General features: G+C 38.3%; 1 protein-coding gene across 3 annotated transcripts in view; it reads right to left on the bottom strand.

Annotated features, from left to right (window-relative positions):
* RGPD4 (RANBP2 like and GRIP domain containing 4) overlaps positions 1–18,129 on the bottom strand; it is a 34,593-nt gene that overhangs the window by 12,598 nt on the left and 3,866 nt on the right. For 2 of the 3 annotated variants that reach the window (XM_088160115.1, XM_014885108.2), the window contains exons 4-21: positions 17,682–17,834; positions 16,609–16,839; positions 16,025–16,170; positions 14,436–14,628; positions 13,660–13,750; positions 12,605–12,814; positions 11,901–12,079; positions 11,642–11,817; positions 11,208–11,331; positions 10,806–10,967; positions 10,355–10,492; positions 10,120–10,266; positions 9,508–9,690; positions 9,342–9,425; positions 8,693–8,828; positions 8,426–8,523; positions 3,548–7,907; positions 2,643–2,720 (exon numbers count right to left, since the gene is read on the bottom strand). In XM_088160115.1, coding sequence (XP_088016241.1) covers positions 2,643–2,720; positions 3,548–7,907; positions 8,426–8,523; positions 8,693–8,828; positions 9,342–9,425; positions 9,508–9,690; positions 10,120–10,266; positions 10,355–10,492; positions 10,806–10,967; positions 11,208–11,331; positions 11,642–11,817; positions 11,901–12,079; positions 12,605–12,814; positions 13,660–13,750; positions 14,436–14,628; positions 16,025–16,170; positions 16,609–16,839; positions 17,682–17,834 — 6,889 coding nt within the window. The remainder of the gene's footprint in view (positions 1–2,642; positions 2,721–3,547; positions 7,908–8,425; positions 8,524–8,692; positions 8,829–9,341; positions 9,426–9,507; positions 9,691–10,119; positions 10,267–10,354; positions 10,493–10,805; positions 10,968–11,207; positions 11,332–11,641; positions 11,818–11,900; positions 12,080–12,604; positions 12,815–13,659; positions 13,751–14,435; positions 14,629–16,024; positions 16,171–16,608; positions 16,840–17,681; positions 17,835–18,129) is intronic. The other variant, XM_014885109.2, reaches the window with a different exon arrangement.

Raw genomic sequence — 18,129 nt, 5'->3', positions numbered from 1 at the left:
GGCAACAAATACACTGTTTCAGTGTTTTACCATACTCATTGCTCACCAGGTTTGACAGCATTTAAAAAGACTTATCATGCAGTCTCTTTCATTACCCTTTGGGCAAAACAGCTGTATAAGAAACACATTTAAGGTCACTTCAGATTAGCCAATAGGTAAAGTTTTCCATGGAACTGATCTATCAAACACTGGAATAACACTCTAGCGTGTTCCAATCTACTCAAAGTGATAAAAGACTTCAACAACGATTCCTGTTGCAAACACTTGAGATATATTTTCACAGGCGGCCACAAAACAAAAAGCCACGCATACATACAACATAGCCTGAAAAGACTTGGTTTTAGGATAATAGAACTTTCTACTCTGGGTAAAAAATCCACACAAAACATTGTTAGTACATGAAAAAAAACAAAATTCAGGACAATATCATGCACAACAGTTCAATGCTGTAATGCATTTTCACTTTTGTTTGAACTGACATTCTGACCAGGTAGGCCTAAATCTCTCTAGCTAGTCACAATACTGGTATTTCCTCTCATGCATTGATCAATGAAGAGCTTCTGAATATAAAAGGAAAGGACCAGTTTAAACCCTAATGCATGTAACAGGTACAGCAGCCTGCAACTGACATGACTTAAAGCACACCAGTGCTTCACAAGTTTAAGTCTCCCTGCCAATTAAGCACCACAGAGCTGCTGGCTCACACCCTGTAACCTAGCAGAATGGAGGAGAATCACATGTAAAATTTGTAGGTGGAGATGAGAACACTACTAATTGAAAAAGATGTGACATATAATAAATAATATTAAAAGGAAAAAATAAAACTCAAGAAAAAACAACTGATGTACAGTACAACAGCTCATCATCTGCTGACCAATGCCAGACTCCATTCCCATACTCCTACTGGCCCCTCCTCCAGGTAACTCCACCATTTTATAAACTGGGCATGATGTCCTATGGTATGGAATATCCCTTTGGCCACTTTGAGTCACTTGTCCCAGCAAAGCTCCCTCCCAGCTTTTATTTGTGCACCTCCTCAATGGCACAACATAAGACAAAAAAAAAAAAAAAAAAAAAAAAAGTCCTTCACTTAGTTACAGTAAGCACAGCTTAGCAGCAATCAAAACATCAGTGTGTAATCAGCATTGTTCTCATACTGAATCCAAAACCCAGCACTGTACCAGCTACTGAGAAAAAATTAACTTTATCCCAGCCAAAATCAGAACAAGAACTTAGAAGAAGTTTATGACCAGACCTGAGAAAAATGTAAATGCATGGAGGTACAGATCTACCATGAGGTTGAATTTCTTTTTAATGCTGGTCTAGCACAACTCAGAAGCGACTTCCCAAAAGAAGTTCCCCGTGAGAAAACTTGGATGGGCTTGAAAAATATATTTAGAAAGGGCTACTCAAAATCCTTTATTATTAAGTCAGAGCTCAAAGACTAAAGTTACACTGAAGACAATTATCAACTGTAAACAAATCACTATAAACATAACCTAATTATTGGAAAAGTCGAAGTGAAGAACAGTCTTAAGTACCAGAAAGGCTTATTTTGTTTCTTTAAATACATCCCCCTTTCCATATGCCCCCAATATAAAACCATCATCAATTTGAGGTAGGCAAAGTTCTTGCATGTGTGCATTGGCACAGAGTGATTAATCACTCCACATTATGGACACCATATTATGAAAATAGAACTGAGCTGTTAATAAACTCCATCCACAGGGATGCTTGAAAACACAGAGCAAACTACTTTAGGTTATGTACACAGAACAGGAATTCAGTGTTCAAGTACCAACAGCTTTTTTTGTCAAGAACAGTGACATTTTGACACTTTTAAACAATGTAAGACACTAATACTGGAAGCCTGTCTTATGCAAACTAAAAGTTGGCTACTTAAAATACTTTTAAAACCGTGTAAATTGAGCATGCTTACAGCAAGCATACTTGCAAGCAGCACTGGTAGTAACACATAATCAAACTATAAGCTGTAACAGTTTTGTTTATAGGGTCTGAATGTAAACAAATTGGTTACAAGTTGGCAGAAGATTTCTAAGTAGCTGCAGTGGACTTCAGATTATACATGAAGGTGGCTCTCATTTCTGTGCACTCTTTATTTTTAGAAGCACAGCAATTAAGACTGATAATCAGGAAACTGAAGAGAACATTTCCATAAAGGCTAAATACATTCAAGCTGTCTCAATAGATAAGCTGTCTCAAGATCATCAGGCACATTTCACTGATATAGAGTAAACCACATCAGGCACCACAAGACATAGTCTCTGAAAATAACAAAGTAATTTCTCTAGAAAAAAGGAATTTAAGAGATCCAGCGCACACACACAGAGTAAAACTGTGATGGAAGAAGTGCAGGGCACATATCCTCAAAAAATAAGGCAAACAGAAGCCAAAAGCTTTAACAGGGCCATCCATTGTGCTGGCTCATGTAAACATACTAAGGGCTAGAGACATTCTTTAACAGGACAAATACAGTAGTCAGACACACAATTTTAAGTGTTCTCCTTCAGCATGCATGTTAATTATAAGGATTACTGAGCCAACTGCTTTGACACAGCTGGGTTATTGTCCATGCCTGATAAGAGTGTTTTTATCACACATTCAGTGCAGTATGTAAATACCTTTACTATCAGGTTGCAAGGAGGATGTGCTTGTCCAAAAGGCCATGGGATTAGATTTAAAGAGGCTAAAATTAAATCCTAAAAAATAAATTGTTGGCATATAAGAGTTTACCTGGAATTTTAAAAGGATAGAACAGATTTATCTATGTTCTGCAAGTACTCCATTGTCATATTTCACAGCACGAAATTTCATGTTAATTCTACAGAAACTTATCCAACCCATCTGAATGGACTGTAGCTGTCATCTTCTGCCATGTCACTTTATTGCACTCTAGCTAATAGACAGGATGTGTTCATAAATCCTATCCTTCTCACAAATACTTCAGCACATTACAGTGATCCTGTCACAGCTACAGCTTCTGCCTGTGCATCTTCAAACTATGAAAGAAACCATACAACTGAGTATGCCATCATAATCTCTTTTCTAAGGAAGCAGGCTGACATCTGATGTTGAGCTACACAACCAAAATTGCAGAGGCTGGTATTTAACATGTGAAACAAACGTACAGACTAGTTCCACAATACCTATTCTCACACTTTGCCACTCTGAGCAAAAGCCCAGGTATATACAACATGAACTACCTATTTAAGCCCCAAAAGCAAATCCACAAATTCTTTGAGCATTTAAATCCAAGATTCAGATGCAGTACTTCAGAGTTTATGCTACCTGAAAATCCTGTTCTCAGTAAACAGATTTCCATCCTGTATCATACATTTTCATTTTTATTTCAAAATAATCATGACTTAAAATTCCCTTCTTTAGTTGAAACTCTGGAGAACATGTGAATACCTGCATCAAAAAGATGAAAGAAACTACCTATTCTCAAGAGAATAAAGAGTTGCACAGAGCTTACTGCTCAATAAGTTGCATACTTGAATAAATTATTAGTAAAACTGACACTCACCTTTTTCCAGAATTCTAAATGAGAAGTTAGATGGTCCATCTTGTGTTGAAGCAGGCAAGTTGTCTACCTTGCTGTCTACAGGCTTCTGAGTAGCATTGGAGATTTTTGATGGTTCAGAGACTTCCAGTTCTTTCTGTGCTGTGCTCTGAGATGTTGGAATATGGCCTTCACTCTTTCTTGGGGGATTAAAACTGAAGCCAAAGAGAGAGCCAGTGGCTGAAGTATTTCCAAATGTGAATGTCTTTGACTTTTCATTACTGAAAATGCTCTTGACAGATTCAGATCCAAATACAAACTTTGGAGGAGAAACCACTGTTTTTGTTGGTGTTTCAGAAGTATTTGACACCTCCGCAGCCTCTATAGTTGCATCACAAGTATCATCACCATGGCTGACATCAGTTCTTTCTCTGGTTGTTTCTTCTAGCACAGCTACAGCATTTTTACCACATGGAGATTCCTTTGGTGTATTGGCACGAGAAGAAAGAGGTGTTATCAATGTCTCTCTCTCTTGGGCATGCTTTGCTTCATCAAAGATTTGCTTAAATGAGTCTGCAACATCCTGCAGCTTGAATCGCACAGCCAGAAGTTCTACTTTTCTTTCCCCATCTGCAAAGTCACATGCAGTCCACACCCAGGCTCTATCAGATCCCTTCATTTGTTGAATATTCATATCTGGTGTTATCCTGTGATTGGCACAGAGTTTTAGTACCTGGTCCCTTCTCATTACTATACGAACTTGTTTGTTGTCATAGTTCTGCAATATCTTGATATCCCCAATCCCTCTCTCTTTCCACTGATTCGCATCTTTGTCATATCTGTAGAGTTTGGCTCTATGACTGAAGACAACTTGCTCATTTTCCTCACCACTGGTCACTTCCACAAGATCAGGCAGAGGTACCACAGGTTCAAAGTACTGTCCATCTCTTTCCTCTTCTTGAGTAACATCAGAATCTTCATCTGTGCCTACTGATGTTCTACTCTGATTCTGTTTGGCAGGAGATTTGGATGGGCTCAAAGCAGATTTAAAACTGAAACTAAAACCAGTGGTAGACTCTCCAAATCTAAACAGATTTTTCCTTACAGGGCTACTTGCAAGAGGTGATGCATATACAGAACTACTTACACTATCATCCAGTGCTTCTTCACGCAAGTCATAGTTATCCCACTCCAGAGTGGGCCCTGTACTTTCAGCATGTGGCTTTATAACCAAATCAGAAGTACTGCTGGTACAAACAGAGCTTACATTTTCCTCTTCTGACAGTTTAGTTTTGTCATCTGTCAGAAAAGTTTTGAGATCTTTTAAGCCGCACTTCATTTCTTCTGCTCTCTGTATAAGCTGAGCTGTCCTACCTGTATCAACAAGTTTATGGGGTGTCTGCAGCGGTATATCTAGTAGTAGCCTCTGACATTCTTCAAACTTCTGTTTGAACTCCTCAGCCTGCTCTGGTGTCTTGAATTTTGCTGCCAGGTGTTCCAACTTTGCATCACCATCAGAAAAGTCATTGGCCATCCACATCCAGGCTTTATCTGAGCCAGACAGCTGTTTCAAGTTCATCGTCGTCGTTATCCAGTGATTTGCACACACCTTCAGTACCTGCTCACGCCGCATCAATATTCTTACTTTGCCATTAACTTCATTTTTAAGAATCTTCAGGTTGCCCACTCCACGTTCTTTCCACTGGCTTGTTTCTGGATCAAACCTGAACAGCTTTACTCTCTGGGAGTACAACACTTTCTCATCCTCTTCTCCTGTAAATGGTTCTACTTTTTCAGGCATCTGAACTATAGGTTCAAAATGGATATCATCGCTGTCCTCTGTCTTATACACATCATCATCCTTCTCACCAAGGTCAGCAGAAGTGTTTGCTTTCTGATCTGTTTTAGAATTTTGTGAAGAAAACAGCTTTTCACCTGCACCTGAAAAGCCTTTGAAGTTAGGGTCCTTTTTGCCAAATTGAAAGCCTTCCCTAGGAGGACTTTTTGCAAGCTCAGCAAAAGTAGAAGTGCTGCTATTTTGCCCAAAAACAAAGTCAATTTTCTCCTTGTCTGCTGCTTCTTGAAGTTGGAATCCAATTCCAGTGTCTGAAGGCAATTCCTTTTTGTCTTTTTCATCAATGCTTTTTAAGAAACCAGTTGTATGCTCTTTGGATGGCTCATCTTTCTTAGTGGTGTTTTTACTAGACTCCTGTATCCCAAATTTAAATCCACCTGCAGGCATTGGCATTGAAAAGCTATATCCTTCCTTTGCAGACTTATCAGCATCAGAAGAAATCTGAAACGTAAATGGTGGTGTCTTGCCTTGCTCAAGACCAAACTTAAAGCCTGTTCCCAACTGTCCTCCAAGTTCAGGTAATTTACTTTTCAAGCCAAAAGCAGGAGCCGGCAAAGTATCACCAGCTGGCTTACCAGATGGATTTGGTGTTTTGCAGGCTATGCAGGCTAGTGAAGAAGCTTCATTCCTCACAAGACAAATACTACAATCCCACTGACCTTCCTTTTTAGCAAAAAGCCCTTCAAACCCATTTTTCTGTGGCTTACTTGTATCAGCAATGGAACCAAACCCTAGAGGAGCAGATGCCTGAAGAGAAGGTGTGGATGTATTTGGTTGATTTTGAGGTTTTGGACTCTGACAGGAACAGCAGTTCACATCTTTTGCTTCATTTTGGCCTTGGCATACAGAGCAGTCCCACTGACCTTCCTTTTTAGCAAAAGCAGATCCAAACTTGTCCTGCACTGTGTTACCACTCGCTTTCAAACTTGCAGAGCCAGTTAATGGGGTGCCATGTGTTTCCCACATACCTGGATTTGGACTTTGACATGATACACAATTCTTTACAGTTGCTTCATTTGGAACCAAACATACTTGACACTCCCACTGATCCTTCTTCAAGAGATGCTGCCCAAACCCACCGGAGGAACAGGCTTGCTGAGCATCCTTTCCAAATGAAATAGTAGTGCTAGATGCAGTGGATGTAGCTGTAAGGGCACCTTTGCTGTCAGGTTCACTGCTTGCTTCCTCTTTTGGAAACTGAAAGCCCAAGTTCATGGTCCCAGAAGTGGTTCTGTTGGGCTCCTTGACATCCTGATTTGCTGTTTCTTTTGCAGTCCCACTGCTCTGAGACACAGATGTGCAAGTATTCGATCCCAAGGATTTTAAAATATTCTGTGCCTCTTCAAACTTTTTTTTGAAAAGCATTGCTTCTTCAGGTGTTTTAAATCTAATTGCAAGCTGTTCTGGTTTTGGCAATTCATCTGCATAGTCTAAAGCATGCCATACAAATGACTTATCTGATGCAGCATTTGGAGTTAATTTCATATCAGTATTTATGTAGTGATTTGCACAGATTTTCAGCACTTGGTCCCGTCTCATTAAGAGACGAAATTTGCCAGATACTTTATGTTTCAGTATTTTCACATTTCCAATACCCCTCTCTTTCCATTCTTTAGATTCTGCATCAAAACGAAAGAGCTTGGCTCTGTTGCAGAAGAATTCTTCTTCATCTTCCTCACCCGTCTTTACTTCAATCTTATCAGGAAGTGGTACCACAGGATCAAAATGAGGACCATCATCATCCTCATCTCCATGGGTACTTCCTCCTTCTGTTTCATGACTTCTATTGGCCAAATCTGAATTTGAAGCCATAAATACAGGCTTGCTTGGCTCTTGAACAATAAATGTATCATTCTTGTCAAAACCCAGGTTTTTGTGTGCATTTTGTCCTGTGTTTTCTCGAAGAGAAATGCCAGGAATATGTTTATTGCTAAAATTGAAGACATTTCTTGAACTGCTTGTGGGATCGTTAACTGGCTTTTGTTCCATGTACCTATCATCCTGTAAAGGTTTATCAGATGTTAGAAGATCCAAAAGGCTTTCTCTACTATTAAAAGGTGCATTAAGCGGCTGAGGTGCAACTTGAGGGGGAGAAGAAAAAGTAAAGTCCCCATCATTGGACTTGAAATTAGGTTTAAATTTAAAAGTTGTTGGCTGACTTGGCTGTGCTGGTGTTGGCAGAGGCGTTTTTGATCCTTCTGCTGTTCCCTGCTGTCCAAATTTAGGCATTGCTTTTGGTTCTGCAGGCTTTAAAGTGGGTGGTGTGACTGAACGGTTTGTGAAATACCCCGGTTTAGGCAGTGTTGGATTGGTGCTTGCCTGTGGAACACTGTAGTTGTAATAGTCATCAGCTGTACGAGGAGAAATGAGTGCAGTACTAGAAGAATCAAAACGCAGAGGTGGACCATACATTTCTTGGGAAAACATACACCCAGAAGTGTTTTGCAGAGGTGGTGTATGCATGGGTGGTGGTTGATAGGAATATATATGTGGCTGAGGCGTAAGTCGGTTCATGCCATAGACTGGAGGCTAAAGAAAAAGCAGAAAACAAGTGCTCTGCTTAACTGTGATAATAAAGAGGACAAAAATCTTACTGAGCAGAAGCCCATGTAATATGCAGCCTTAAACAAAAGGCATGCTTTCAAGTTTAAGCCTAAACTAGTTTTGCCTTAGTTTAAAACTTGACAGGCATTTGAGAACAAGCATTGAAAAAGGGGTGAGTTTGAGTGGGTTTTTAATGAAAAAAATCTTTGAAAACCCCATTTTCTTTTGCCACACAATTAAGGGGGGAAATAGTTAAGTGCTATCATTCAAACCTGTAGGAGAAATGTACACACACAAAACATATTTTTCTAGCTTTTCCTCCCAAACTCCATATCCCAAATGTTAAGCAAGTAGAAAAATTATCATTTCATCGCTAGCTGTTTAAGTTCACCAAATTCTGCGTAAGGAACTGTAATTACATCTAGCTGTGTACAGAATCAAAACCAGTCAGTCATTTTCAGGAGATCATTGGAAACAATTTAGAGAAATAAATTTATTCTCACCTTTGCTGGTGTTACATTGGTTGCAGCAGTTCCCAGAAGATACTGAGAGTTATAGGCAGGTGACTGGCTGTAGAACACAGATGGGCCAGTAGTAGCAACTAAAAAGGAACACCAGGAAAACAATTAACACTTCTCTTTTCTTGTTTTCTATATACTCTTTCCAGCAATCAGTTATTAACTGTGAATCATTAAAACATTTTAGCATTATTTTCAAAAGTCTTACTTGATTTAGCTAAGCATTTAGACAAAAATTCTGTAGCAACTTGCCTGTTAATGGGGCTTCATGAAGATTTTGTGCTCTCTGGTAACTGTCTGGCATTGCATCAGTTCCATAGTTTTCAGCAGGCCACCGATGAGATGCATTTGTGTTGGAATTATTAAGTTTCATTTCTTGCATTTCATTCTGTCAAGACAGGGTGCCAAGCAAGAGTGTAAGTAGCTACTGCACAGGCACTTGAAGAAAATGTAAGGCAGGATTCCCACCCTTTTGCTATTCAAAAGCATGTTCAATTGAGGGGGTGGGACTAATTAAAAAAAAAGAAAAAAAACACAAACCAAGAAGTACCTGCCAGATCATTCAAGACATGCCCATGGAGTACAAAGTACTTCCATTGTGGTCTAAAGGCAGAACAAGCCCGTAAAAAACCCAGAACCAAGCGGATGAGAACCAAGCTGATAAAAGCAGAATTCTTATCTACATATAAAGAGTTCCTTAGATGGGCTGCCTCAGCACTCCTGTCCAAGTCCCAAAGAGGAGCTTTTAAGCAAAAGGACTTACTCTGGTACTCATTTTAGGCAGCTATTTACAGAAAGTAATTCTAGGAACTCTAAGTTAGCCCATGGTCTTACCACTAGATCCTTACCATAACTAAAAGGCCAACAAGCTCTTTACTGAATATGGTGACAGAATTTTTACCTTTAAAGCTTCCACTTGTTGACAAATCATTTGAAGTATAGATTTATGGTCTTCTGCCCACTGAGGGGGAGTTTTCGGAGAAAACTAAGAAAAGAAAAGTTAATTGATTTATTTGAATCTTTCTTACAAGCTCACAATTTCCTGAAATAATAGCTAGTTAACATACCTTGTAGGTCTTAGTTGGCGAAAAAGAGAACTTAGTTGGTGACGGAGTGGAATGTTTCATTGCTGAATCTACAGTTCGTGTCAGACCATTTCTGAAGGAAAGACTTCCCTCTTCACCATTCTCACCAAGTTCCTGGATCACTGTATCTAACACTTCTCTCACAGTTTCAAGAGACACTGGCAACTAGAAAGTTTTTGAAACATGAGTCATGACTGCAGTTCTCCCTCAGAGCAAGACAAACTACATTGAGAATTCTGGCTGAGCAATTCACAAGTCTTTCATTACATAAATACTAGGGTTTTTTTTCAGCAAAGATCTTAACTTGTTACAATTCACATAAGAAAACAACTCACACAAACGATTTTTTTCAGACTATCAAACTAAAAGACAGTGGCAAAAGCTAATCATCCACAAGGTAGCCAGGATACCACATGATCTGGTAGGTTACAGAAGTTACCCAGGATTTAACCTGCCTTAAGACAAAGCTGGTCTAAAAAAAACCAAAAAAACAAAAAACAACCACCTAACTTGAATGCAAAGGATTACATTTTCCAAACAGTAACCTAAGCTACTGTGCTCCTTGGAAGAAGTTTTAAAGCAAGAATTACTTACTTTCTCAGACACTGACATATCTGAGGAGCTTTCTGCAATAATTTTCATTAGATAGTACTTGGCTTTAAGAAGATAAGTTTTATGCTCCTCATGTTCTTCTGGCAGCATGACATCATTTTCAATCTCTTCTGCTTTTCTTTGAAAAATCTAGAGTGGGATGCCGAGTGAATAGTATTAGTCAGAAGGAAACTGAATAAAGAGAAGCATTTCTGGGTAATGCAACTTACAAACTTACCACAGCAAGATTCCAGTATGACACCACATTGTCAATAGCTTCAAATGCTGATAAAGCATCATCAGTTTTGCCATCAACTGCATCCAACATAGCAAATGCTATCTGTGCCTCTTCTTCATATGCTGCAACCTGAAAGACCTACAAAATAAAGTGAAGGAAAACTTATACTTAACAATGGAACAACATTCCCATAATACAGGGATAATTCTTTTTCAAGGAAGTTGGTACTGAGGGTGTTCAGTGCCTTCAAATCATGAACACCATTTTAAAGGTAAGTCCAAAGTTAAAAGGAGAGAATTTCTCCCTTTATATAATGCTATTACCAAACCTCACCTTGAAGAGTTTCACAGTAGTAACAACATAGAATAGTACAATGTAGACAAAAATCCCACAACTATGTACGTTTCTGACACAGACCCTTCTCTTCATCCTTGGCTCAATCGATCTGTACCTGAATATCTACACTATGGAAGTGTTTGAAGAGAGGATCAGTAGGTTCAGAAATACTCCTCTTCTTTTTGATAGTTTCCAGCATAGGCAGAACTTTCTTCCAGTAGTAGACACTTCGTCCAATATATTCCTTCTGGTCATAGAAGGAGTTAAGGTTAATTCCCTGGTGAAGAAAAGGGAATAGATGCATATGTTATTTCAACAAATTCAAGTCAAAATGCTATTCCTCCATATCCTTCTATTTTCTTGGAGCAACTAGAACAACAAATTTGCCTGATAAAATAATCAGCTGTAATTAATAATACACATTCATCAGATCCCACATCCCCTGAGTCTGTTCATAATTTAGAAAATAAAGAAAAACACTTTGGCTTCCATGTATTTAAAAATAATCTCAGCTTACTGTTTTCTGCAAGCTTTTTGCCCAGTGTATGATTAAGGCAGGTTGAAGGCCATGCTTCTCCAGTGTTCGCAGAGTACTTATGCCATGCTGTACAATAAGCCTCAGTTTTGCTGCTGTTCCTGGTCTGAATATCAGAAGAAACGTTCCTTGATTAGTATTTTCTGGTTTTCATCTGTTCACATACCATTCACCTGATGAATACAGCCTGCAGCTTAAGTCCTAATTTTCCTCTAGTTTAGAAATGCATTGTTAGAAATAAAAATTCCATTTATAGAAATCTTTCAAGCATATCAAGTCTCTACTATAACAAAGCTTCAACGTGAAAAATGTAAAAAAAAATTAATTTTACAAGAATCTATAGGTACAATCCAAGCTGCTGTAACAGATGCTCCCTAAAGGCTTGATCAAACATTTCCAAACTGAAAAAGCCTTACACTGATTTTCTCTGAAGAAGAGTACGAACAGCATCCCACCAGGATCTTTGCTTTTCAGTATAGAGTTGTTTGCATATTGGCAATGGTAAGAATTGAGGCTGATGTGCACTGTAGTGAGAATTAAATTTCTCTTGCAATTGTAAGTTGCTAGTGAATACCACCCCAAGTAGGAATACCTGTTTAAAAAAAAAATTAAAGTTATTAATTACCAAAAAACTAAATTTGTATCTTACCTTAAAAAACTTGAAAGTTCACTTACTTCAAGGTCTAACAGGCAAATAGATTCAGGAGCATCTGTCTCAAGTCTTGATGTTTCTTGGGGCAGGTGAAAAAGCTGCTTTAACCACTTGCGCATGGGGGGTAAGACTGACATAGAGTTCCACTGCAAGCCAAGCCACACGAGGTGCTGGAGACTGCCATTGTGCAATCGAATGGCACCTAAGCAAAAAAAGGTTGGATGCAAATGTCAGCTTCCTGCAAGCCCTCAATATTACTATCTGATCAAAGATGGGGTTCACATTCCCTCTGTCAAAATGGCCAAAGATACTTTACAGACCAATGAGAATCAAGATTCCAGGTTTCACTTATGAAGGGTTACCAACTTCAGTACAGCCAAAAACATACCAATTTCATCTAAATGCTTAAAGCCAGCAACTGCTTAAGCTTCTGAGGGGATGACTCATTTCCATTCTCACCTTATTCAGTCCAATAGATAATTACTTTTAGCAAACCTATTTACTTTTCAAAAAAATCCTTAAGGAATTACTGAAGAAGCACTTCTTTACATTGCAATAAAGAGTAAGTCTTTCCTGTGACATTAAGGCAACTTTGGACAGCTATTCCAGTATTTGTCTGTTGTTGCAGTACAAGTGTTTGTGTACCAGTACCTCTTCCACAAGTACTTGCAGAAGAGGTTTCTGGTACACAAAGCTGTGTTGAGTTTCAGAAAGTAACAATGCTTACCAATATCATATTTGTGAAGTTCCACTTGCACTGGTGCTTGTGCACTGACATTTCCAATATCATCTGTGCCGATAAAAGACCTCTCCCTAGAAGCTCCACTCTCAAACAGGCTATCAAACAATGCAAATGAGCCACTCTTGTTTGCAAATGACTCCACAATCTCTTTAAAGAAGTCTTGCTTGCCATGACTGAGGTTCAGCAGCATATGACCTAGAAAACAAAAATATCACTTCATATAAATAAAGCAGCAAACACAAGGAAAGTAGTATTTGCTATGCTGGACTGCTCTTTGCTACTGAAGGCTGGATGGGAATCAGGATTTCCCCTTATGAAACCTACAGACTGTTCAGGTCAGTGTTTCAGCACATAGGCTTGCCAAGCTTTTAGTGACAACAATCCAAAAAAATGTGTAAATCCAGTTCTTTAGGAAAGCAAAGCCCTCCCATGACTATTCTAAGGGCATTGCAAATGACCTTAAAAGAAATAGCTGCAATACAAGCAGAACTCTGCATTAATGTAATCCATTCTGAAGTAAATGAACCTGAAGTCTATCTAACAGATTCATCTGTTTTCATCTAGGCCCTCTAAGAATTTTGTAGACTGAAACACTGCCTATACTTGGCAGCAAAAAGAACAAAGATGAACAAGTGAAAGGATGAAAAGATCAGGGAAACAAACTAGTATTTTCTTTCCCTCTTGGGGCTAACAATACTTGCCAAATAGCATCAGCAGGAAGAAGCCATTTCCAGTAGACTTAACAGACAATAAAAGCTAAATTCTATCTTAGCATGCTAGGAAGTCAAAAAGGAGGAAAAAACCCAACCACTATTGAAACAAAGAGAACACACTCTACCAGCATGCTTAAGAAGAGAAAATAGCTTTAGGTGTCAGAACCAAACTACTATTTTATTTTACATATGTAGTCATAATCTCTAGTGTTTTATTATATATTGGAGTGATAATGTAACAAGACACACATAAGTGTTCTTTAACAAATCTTGGCCTTTACAGTAAATGTGCAGCACTAAAATGGAACTATGCAGTTATTTTATTACCAGACTGGCTTTTTCGATCACAGGCCAACATTTCTAGCATATCTTGTCCGGTTTGATCCCCTTTTATGAGTTTTGACTTTGGTTTAGGAACCTGGTGAAGTAAGGAGAAAAATTGTTACAGGTTTTTCACAGTAAGAGCAGGATATTTAAATGAATCTTCGGAAACAAGCTTCTTTTTAGCATTAAGAAGCTATAGGAAAACCAGCATTCATTCAGAAAGTACATACACTGAGTTGTGGTTCTGTGTGGGATGGGCAAAGAGAGCAGTGAACTCACCTAAAGCACACAGATGTGCAAGTATAGCTATTAAAAGTAACATTAAGTGTACATACAAGCAAGTAACACCTGCTGTGCAAGCAATGCTATAAAAAAGGACAGTCAAGGCAGAGATTCATAAGGCAAAAAAACATGACTTTTTCAATTTGAATAGTTCCCATATACTATTCAATTGCTCTCCTTCCCTGCCTATAGGAGTAACACTCAATATGTCTATTTACTGTATTATGAAGAAGGAAATATATGCAGGAAATAAATGCACTAATGCTTAAGAATAGGTAAGTCTGGCAAGGGAACAGTTGAAGGTATACTTTTACCCAGTTTGTGTCATTTGAAACTTTTAAATAATTGTGAAAGTGGAGGATTTGGAGGGTGAGGACAGTTCTCCTTTAGATATACAAACACTAGTTCATCTCAGGAACAGAGGAATTCAACACATGCACAGCTAGAAAATTTCAAGAAAAGCATCAACTAAAGGCTTAGACTGAAAAATCATTTACCTGGAAACTCAGGAGATAACACAATGCTGCTAGTTCACACATAGCTCTCCACTGTGATTCATTGTCTTGGGCTATTTTCAGCAGCAAAGCTCCAGCATGCATGTACAGCTGTCCTTTCATTTCCACATAGGTACGAGACAATTCATCAGCCACATTCACATATGGTTTTATTGACTGAAGTGTACGATCAAAACTAAAATGCAGAGAAGACGTATTCTAAACAGAGTCCTGGTAAAAGCTATAGCCCCTGACTTTGGTTTGTGCTATTGAACTGTGAATTAAGTAAGTAACTTCATAAGTCAATGATAAATACTGCTTCTATTGCTTAAACTCAAGTTACTAGAAAGTATGATCACCTCAAACTCCCATAGCTCTCAAGTTTATGGAAGTAAATATTACCTAGATACTTAGTCTTTTTCATCACATTTTGTCATAGCCACTTTTAAAACTATTGCCCTGAACGACATGAATAAATCTGTTCACTACTGCAGATTTAGAGACATACAGGAGGTATTATTGATTCTTTCTTTTCCTTATCAGAAAGGAAAATACTGTTTAAGGGGCTCTCCAAAAATAGAAGACACTACAGAAATTCTAATACCTATAGATTACTATACAATCTCCACTCAGGAGCATGTTTCCAGAAAACAGTTAAAACAATTTTTCAAGTACTGGACAAGACTATAATGGCTGTTAGCATTGCCATGATCTGGAAGTGTTTCAGATATGAGCATCTCAAAACACTCTTAATAAATTAGAAGCAGAAAACCCAACATGGTCAATGTTAGCGGAGAAAAATAAAACCTACTTGGGTATTAAATACTGCTTATCCATTCTGTACTGCTTCAAATGCTCACGCAAGATTAACAGACTAAGAATATTTTTACAAAACGCAATGTAACAGCCATTATACTACTGAGGAACAAAGGTAAGTTAGTAAAAATCAGTAACAAAGGAAAGATACGGCAAGAAAAACACAGAGCTTAATCAAATTATTGACTACAAACACTACTTTGTACTACCCTAGGTGCACCACAGATGGTAAGCCTTAAAGTCAGCTCTAACACCACCAGTTTTCAGTGAAGGAGGCTATGCTTGCTTCAGGTGGTTTCCTCCCTCCCAATTACACCATACACACGAAGTTCCTAATTACTCCAGTGTGCTGTGTTATTTAAGAACAGAGTGACTAGGACAAAATTAATACACAAGAGGTAGATTTGGCTTTTCTTTTTTTTGTTGCTCTGTTTGGATCGGAGTTTTTTGGGCCAGTGTTTTTTCCCCAATTGTCTTGGAAATCTGGATTAGTCAATTGCTAAAGTACAGAACAACTTTTCTAACTGAAGGAAAAGAAGGTACAAAGACCCAGGATATGTGTCTTCTTCATGGCTGTGAGCTGACCATTCAAACATCTGTCAAAAGACAGCTTGGAGTTCACATCCAGTAAGAACCACTCTTGGTGGTCAGCATAGAGAATCTCCTCTCCTATCCAAAAACAAGATAAGCTGAAAAACAGAAGCTCGGTGGATGTTATGTGACCCCAAATAATTCTTAGAGGGTCTTTTCTTACTACAGAAAAGTTTAAGCAGTACCTTTCAAGCGCCTCTCTGCATTCCTGAACATCTCTAGAAGAAAGTGTCAGTTTGACAAAGCTGGAATAGGCCAGCAGATGATCTTTCTTGATAGTTCTCCAGTTATTTTTATCAGACTCCAAGTCTTGTAAAGATTCCAGATATTCCTAAAGAAGAAAGTTCATCACAGGATAAGGAACAGTCATCCTTCCATGAAGACAAGGGCAGTACTTCTCCAAAACACACTAGCAGCATTTATTGCATAATCCAGTTTCACAGGTGAGACCTTAACATATTCTTCAGCAGCAAAGTTCCAGGGAACTATTTGCTTGAGCAATTTTATCCCTAATGGAACTGCTGTGTCTAACTCAGCTTTTGAAATTAGAAACTCAATAGTTCTAATAAAGCTTAATTTTAGGGAGAAAATTCCAATTAAAAAATTAAAAAATACAAGATGTATTTTGTAATTCCACTGGTTTCAGTAGACTTGCATTTGAAGGAGTTAAATCCCTTGAGAAATAGCTGTCAGAAAAAGGACACTAAGAGAAATAGAGCAGGTAAAAAGATATGGAAGACTACCACAGGATCAAAATATGATTAAACACCTCAAATGTCTCTACAACACAGGAACACCATTCCAAGCTTGACTGCAAAGGTATTCTCTTCTCTGCCTCCTGACAATGGAGCACAGCATCCTTTAATCTGTTATTTGAACGATAGAGTGCAACTAGTCTGATGTTTATGTAGACATCATCTGGTCTTGCATAAAGTTCTGCTTGAATCAAGTCAAAGAGCTGATTCCACCCATCTTCACCTTTACAATCCAGTAACTGCTCCTGTTGAAACATGAAAGTAACATGTTAATATTTCATTTCCCACATCAGTCTTTTGATTAACTACAGGACTAGACAGCATTCTTCCCTCTACTACATAGACTACATCACTCTAGCTAGAGTATTCTTAATAGCTTTCAGTTATTACAGGAAGTTTGATAAAATACTCAAATATTTAAAAACGTATGTGACTATCACAGAAGAAAAATCCTCAGAAGAATCTGCCTTTTGGTAAGAGTAAGAAATGCTTCTCAAAACATTTGGTTCAGTAACAGCAGACCATGCCAAAGACTTCCTCGCTTAAAAAAACCCCAGACACCTTGAGACTTCAGTGTGGCTGCTGCCCAGCTACAGAAAATTAATATACCTGTGTAAAAGTGATATTGTATGGCTCAAAGTATTTACATGGTATTTGAGAATTACAGCATTTCTCACATTCTGCAGAAACGATCATACTCCAGATTTAAAAACAAAAAAGCCATATAAAGCAAGAACGTCCGAGTTCACAGATCGGCCACCTTCCTAACAGCGACACAACAGAAAGAACAAGTGCCACCTGTCTAGTCTCTAATTTCTTGACTGTGATAAATAACAATTTCGCAGCATTTTGGAAGATGATTAAACTTGAAACATTAGAAAAGGTATGAAAGCATGCAGCTGCATGCTTCCTCTAAAACTGAACAAAAACGTCAGACTAGAAAGAGTGTAACATCCAACAATTTTAATACTAAAGATGCTAAAATAATTTAACCAGAAAGTTTTGTTTGATGTGACATGCAAAAGGCACTCCAGACAGGTGACGAAAGTTTGTTCAAGCCATTAAACAGAGGTGATTTGGAACTTACCTTCAACCTGTAAATAGCAGGGCTCCCAGGAAAGAGCTTAGCAGCTCTGTCAACCCAATATTTTGCTCTTCCATCAGTAATGTCATTATTGCATAGTAACTCTGCAATCTTCAATACAAGATCTTTCTGTGTTGGGTTCAACTCCACAGAACGCTATTTTTCCCATGCAGACACAGGAGTTAAAAAAAACAGGCAACTTTAACTTATAATCCATGTAGAACAGGACACAAACATACCCAGCTATTCAAACTAGTGAAATCTATAAATACAGAATATATAAGCCAAGCCTTTCTACATGCCACCACTAGTTTACAGAACCAAACAGAACTGCTGACATTGAGAAAAGCAGAAGAGAAATAAATGCAAAAACCATTTCCTCTGCATCTATCACTAGCTACTGCTATAAGAGGACAGCAGGACTATAAGGACCTCTAGTCTAGCCAGGCAT

The sequence above is a fragment of the Sturnus vulgaris genome, chromosome 2, assembly GCF_052056855.1.
Source record: "Sturnus vulgaris isolate bStuVul1 chromosome 2, bStuVul1.hap1, whole genome shotgun sequence".
Lineage (NCBI taxonomy): Eukaryota > Metazoa > Chordata > Aves > Passeriformes > Sturnidae > Sturnus > Sturnus vulgaris.
This window is presented reverse-complemented; position numbering and strand designations above follow the sequence as displayed.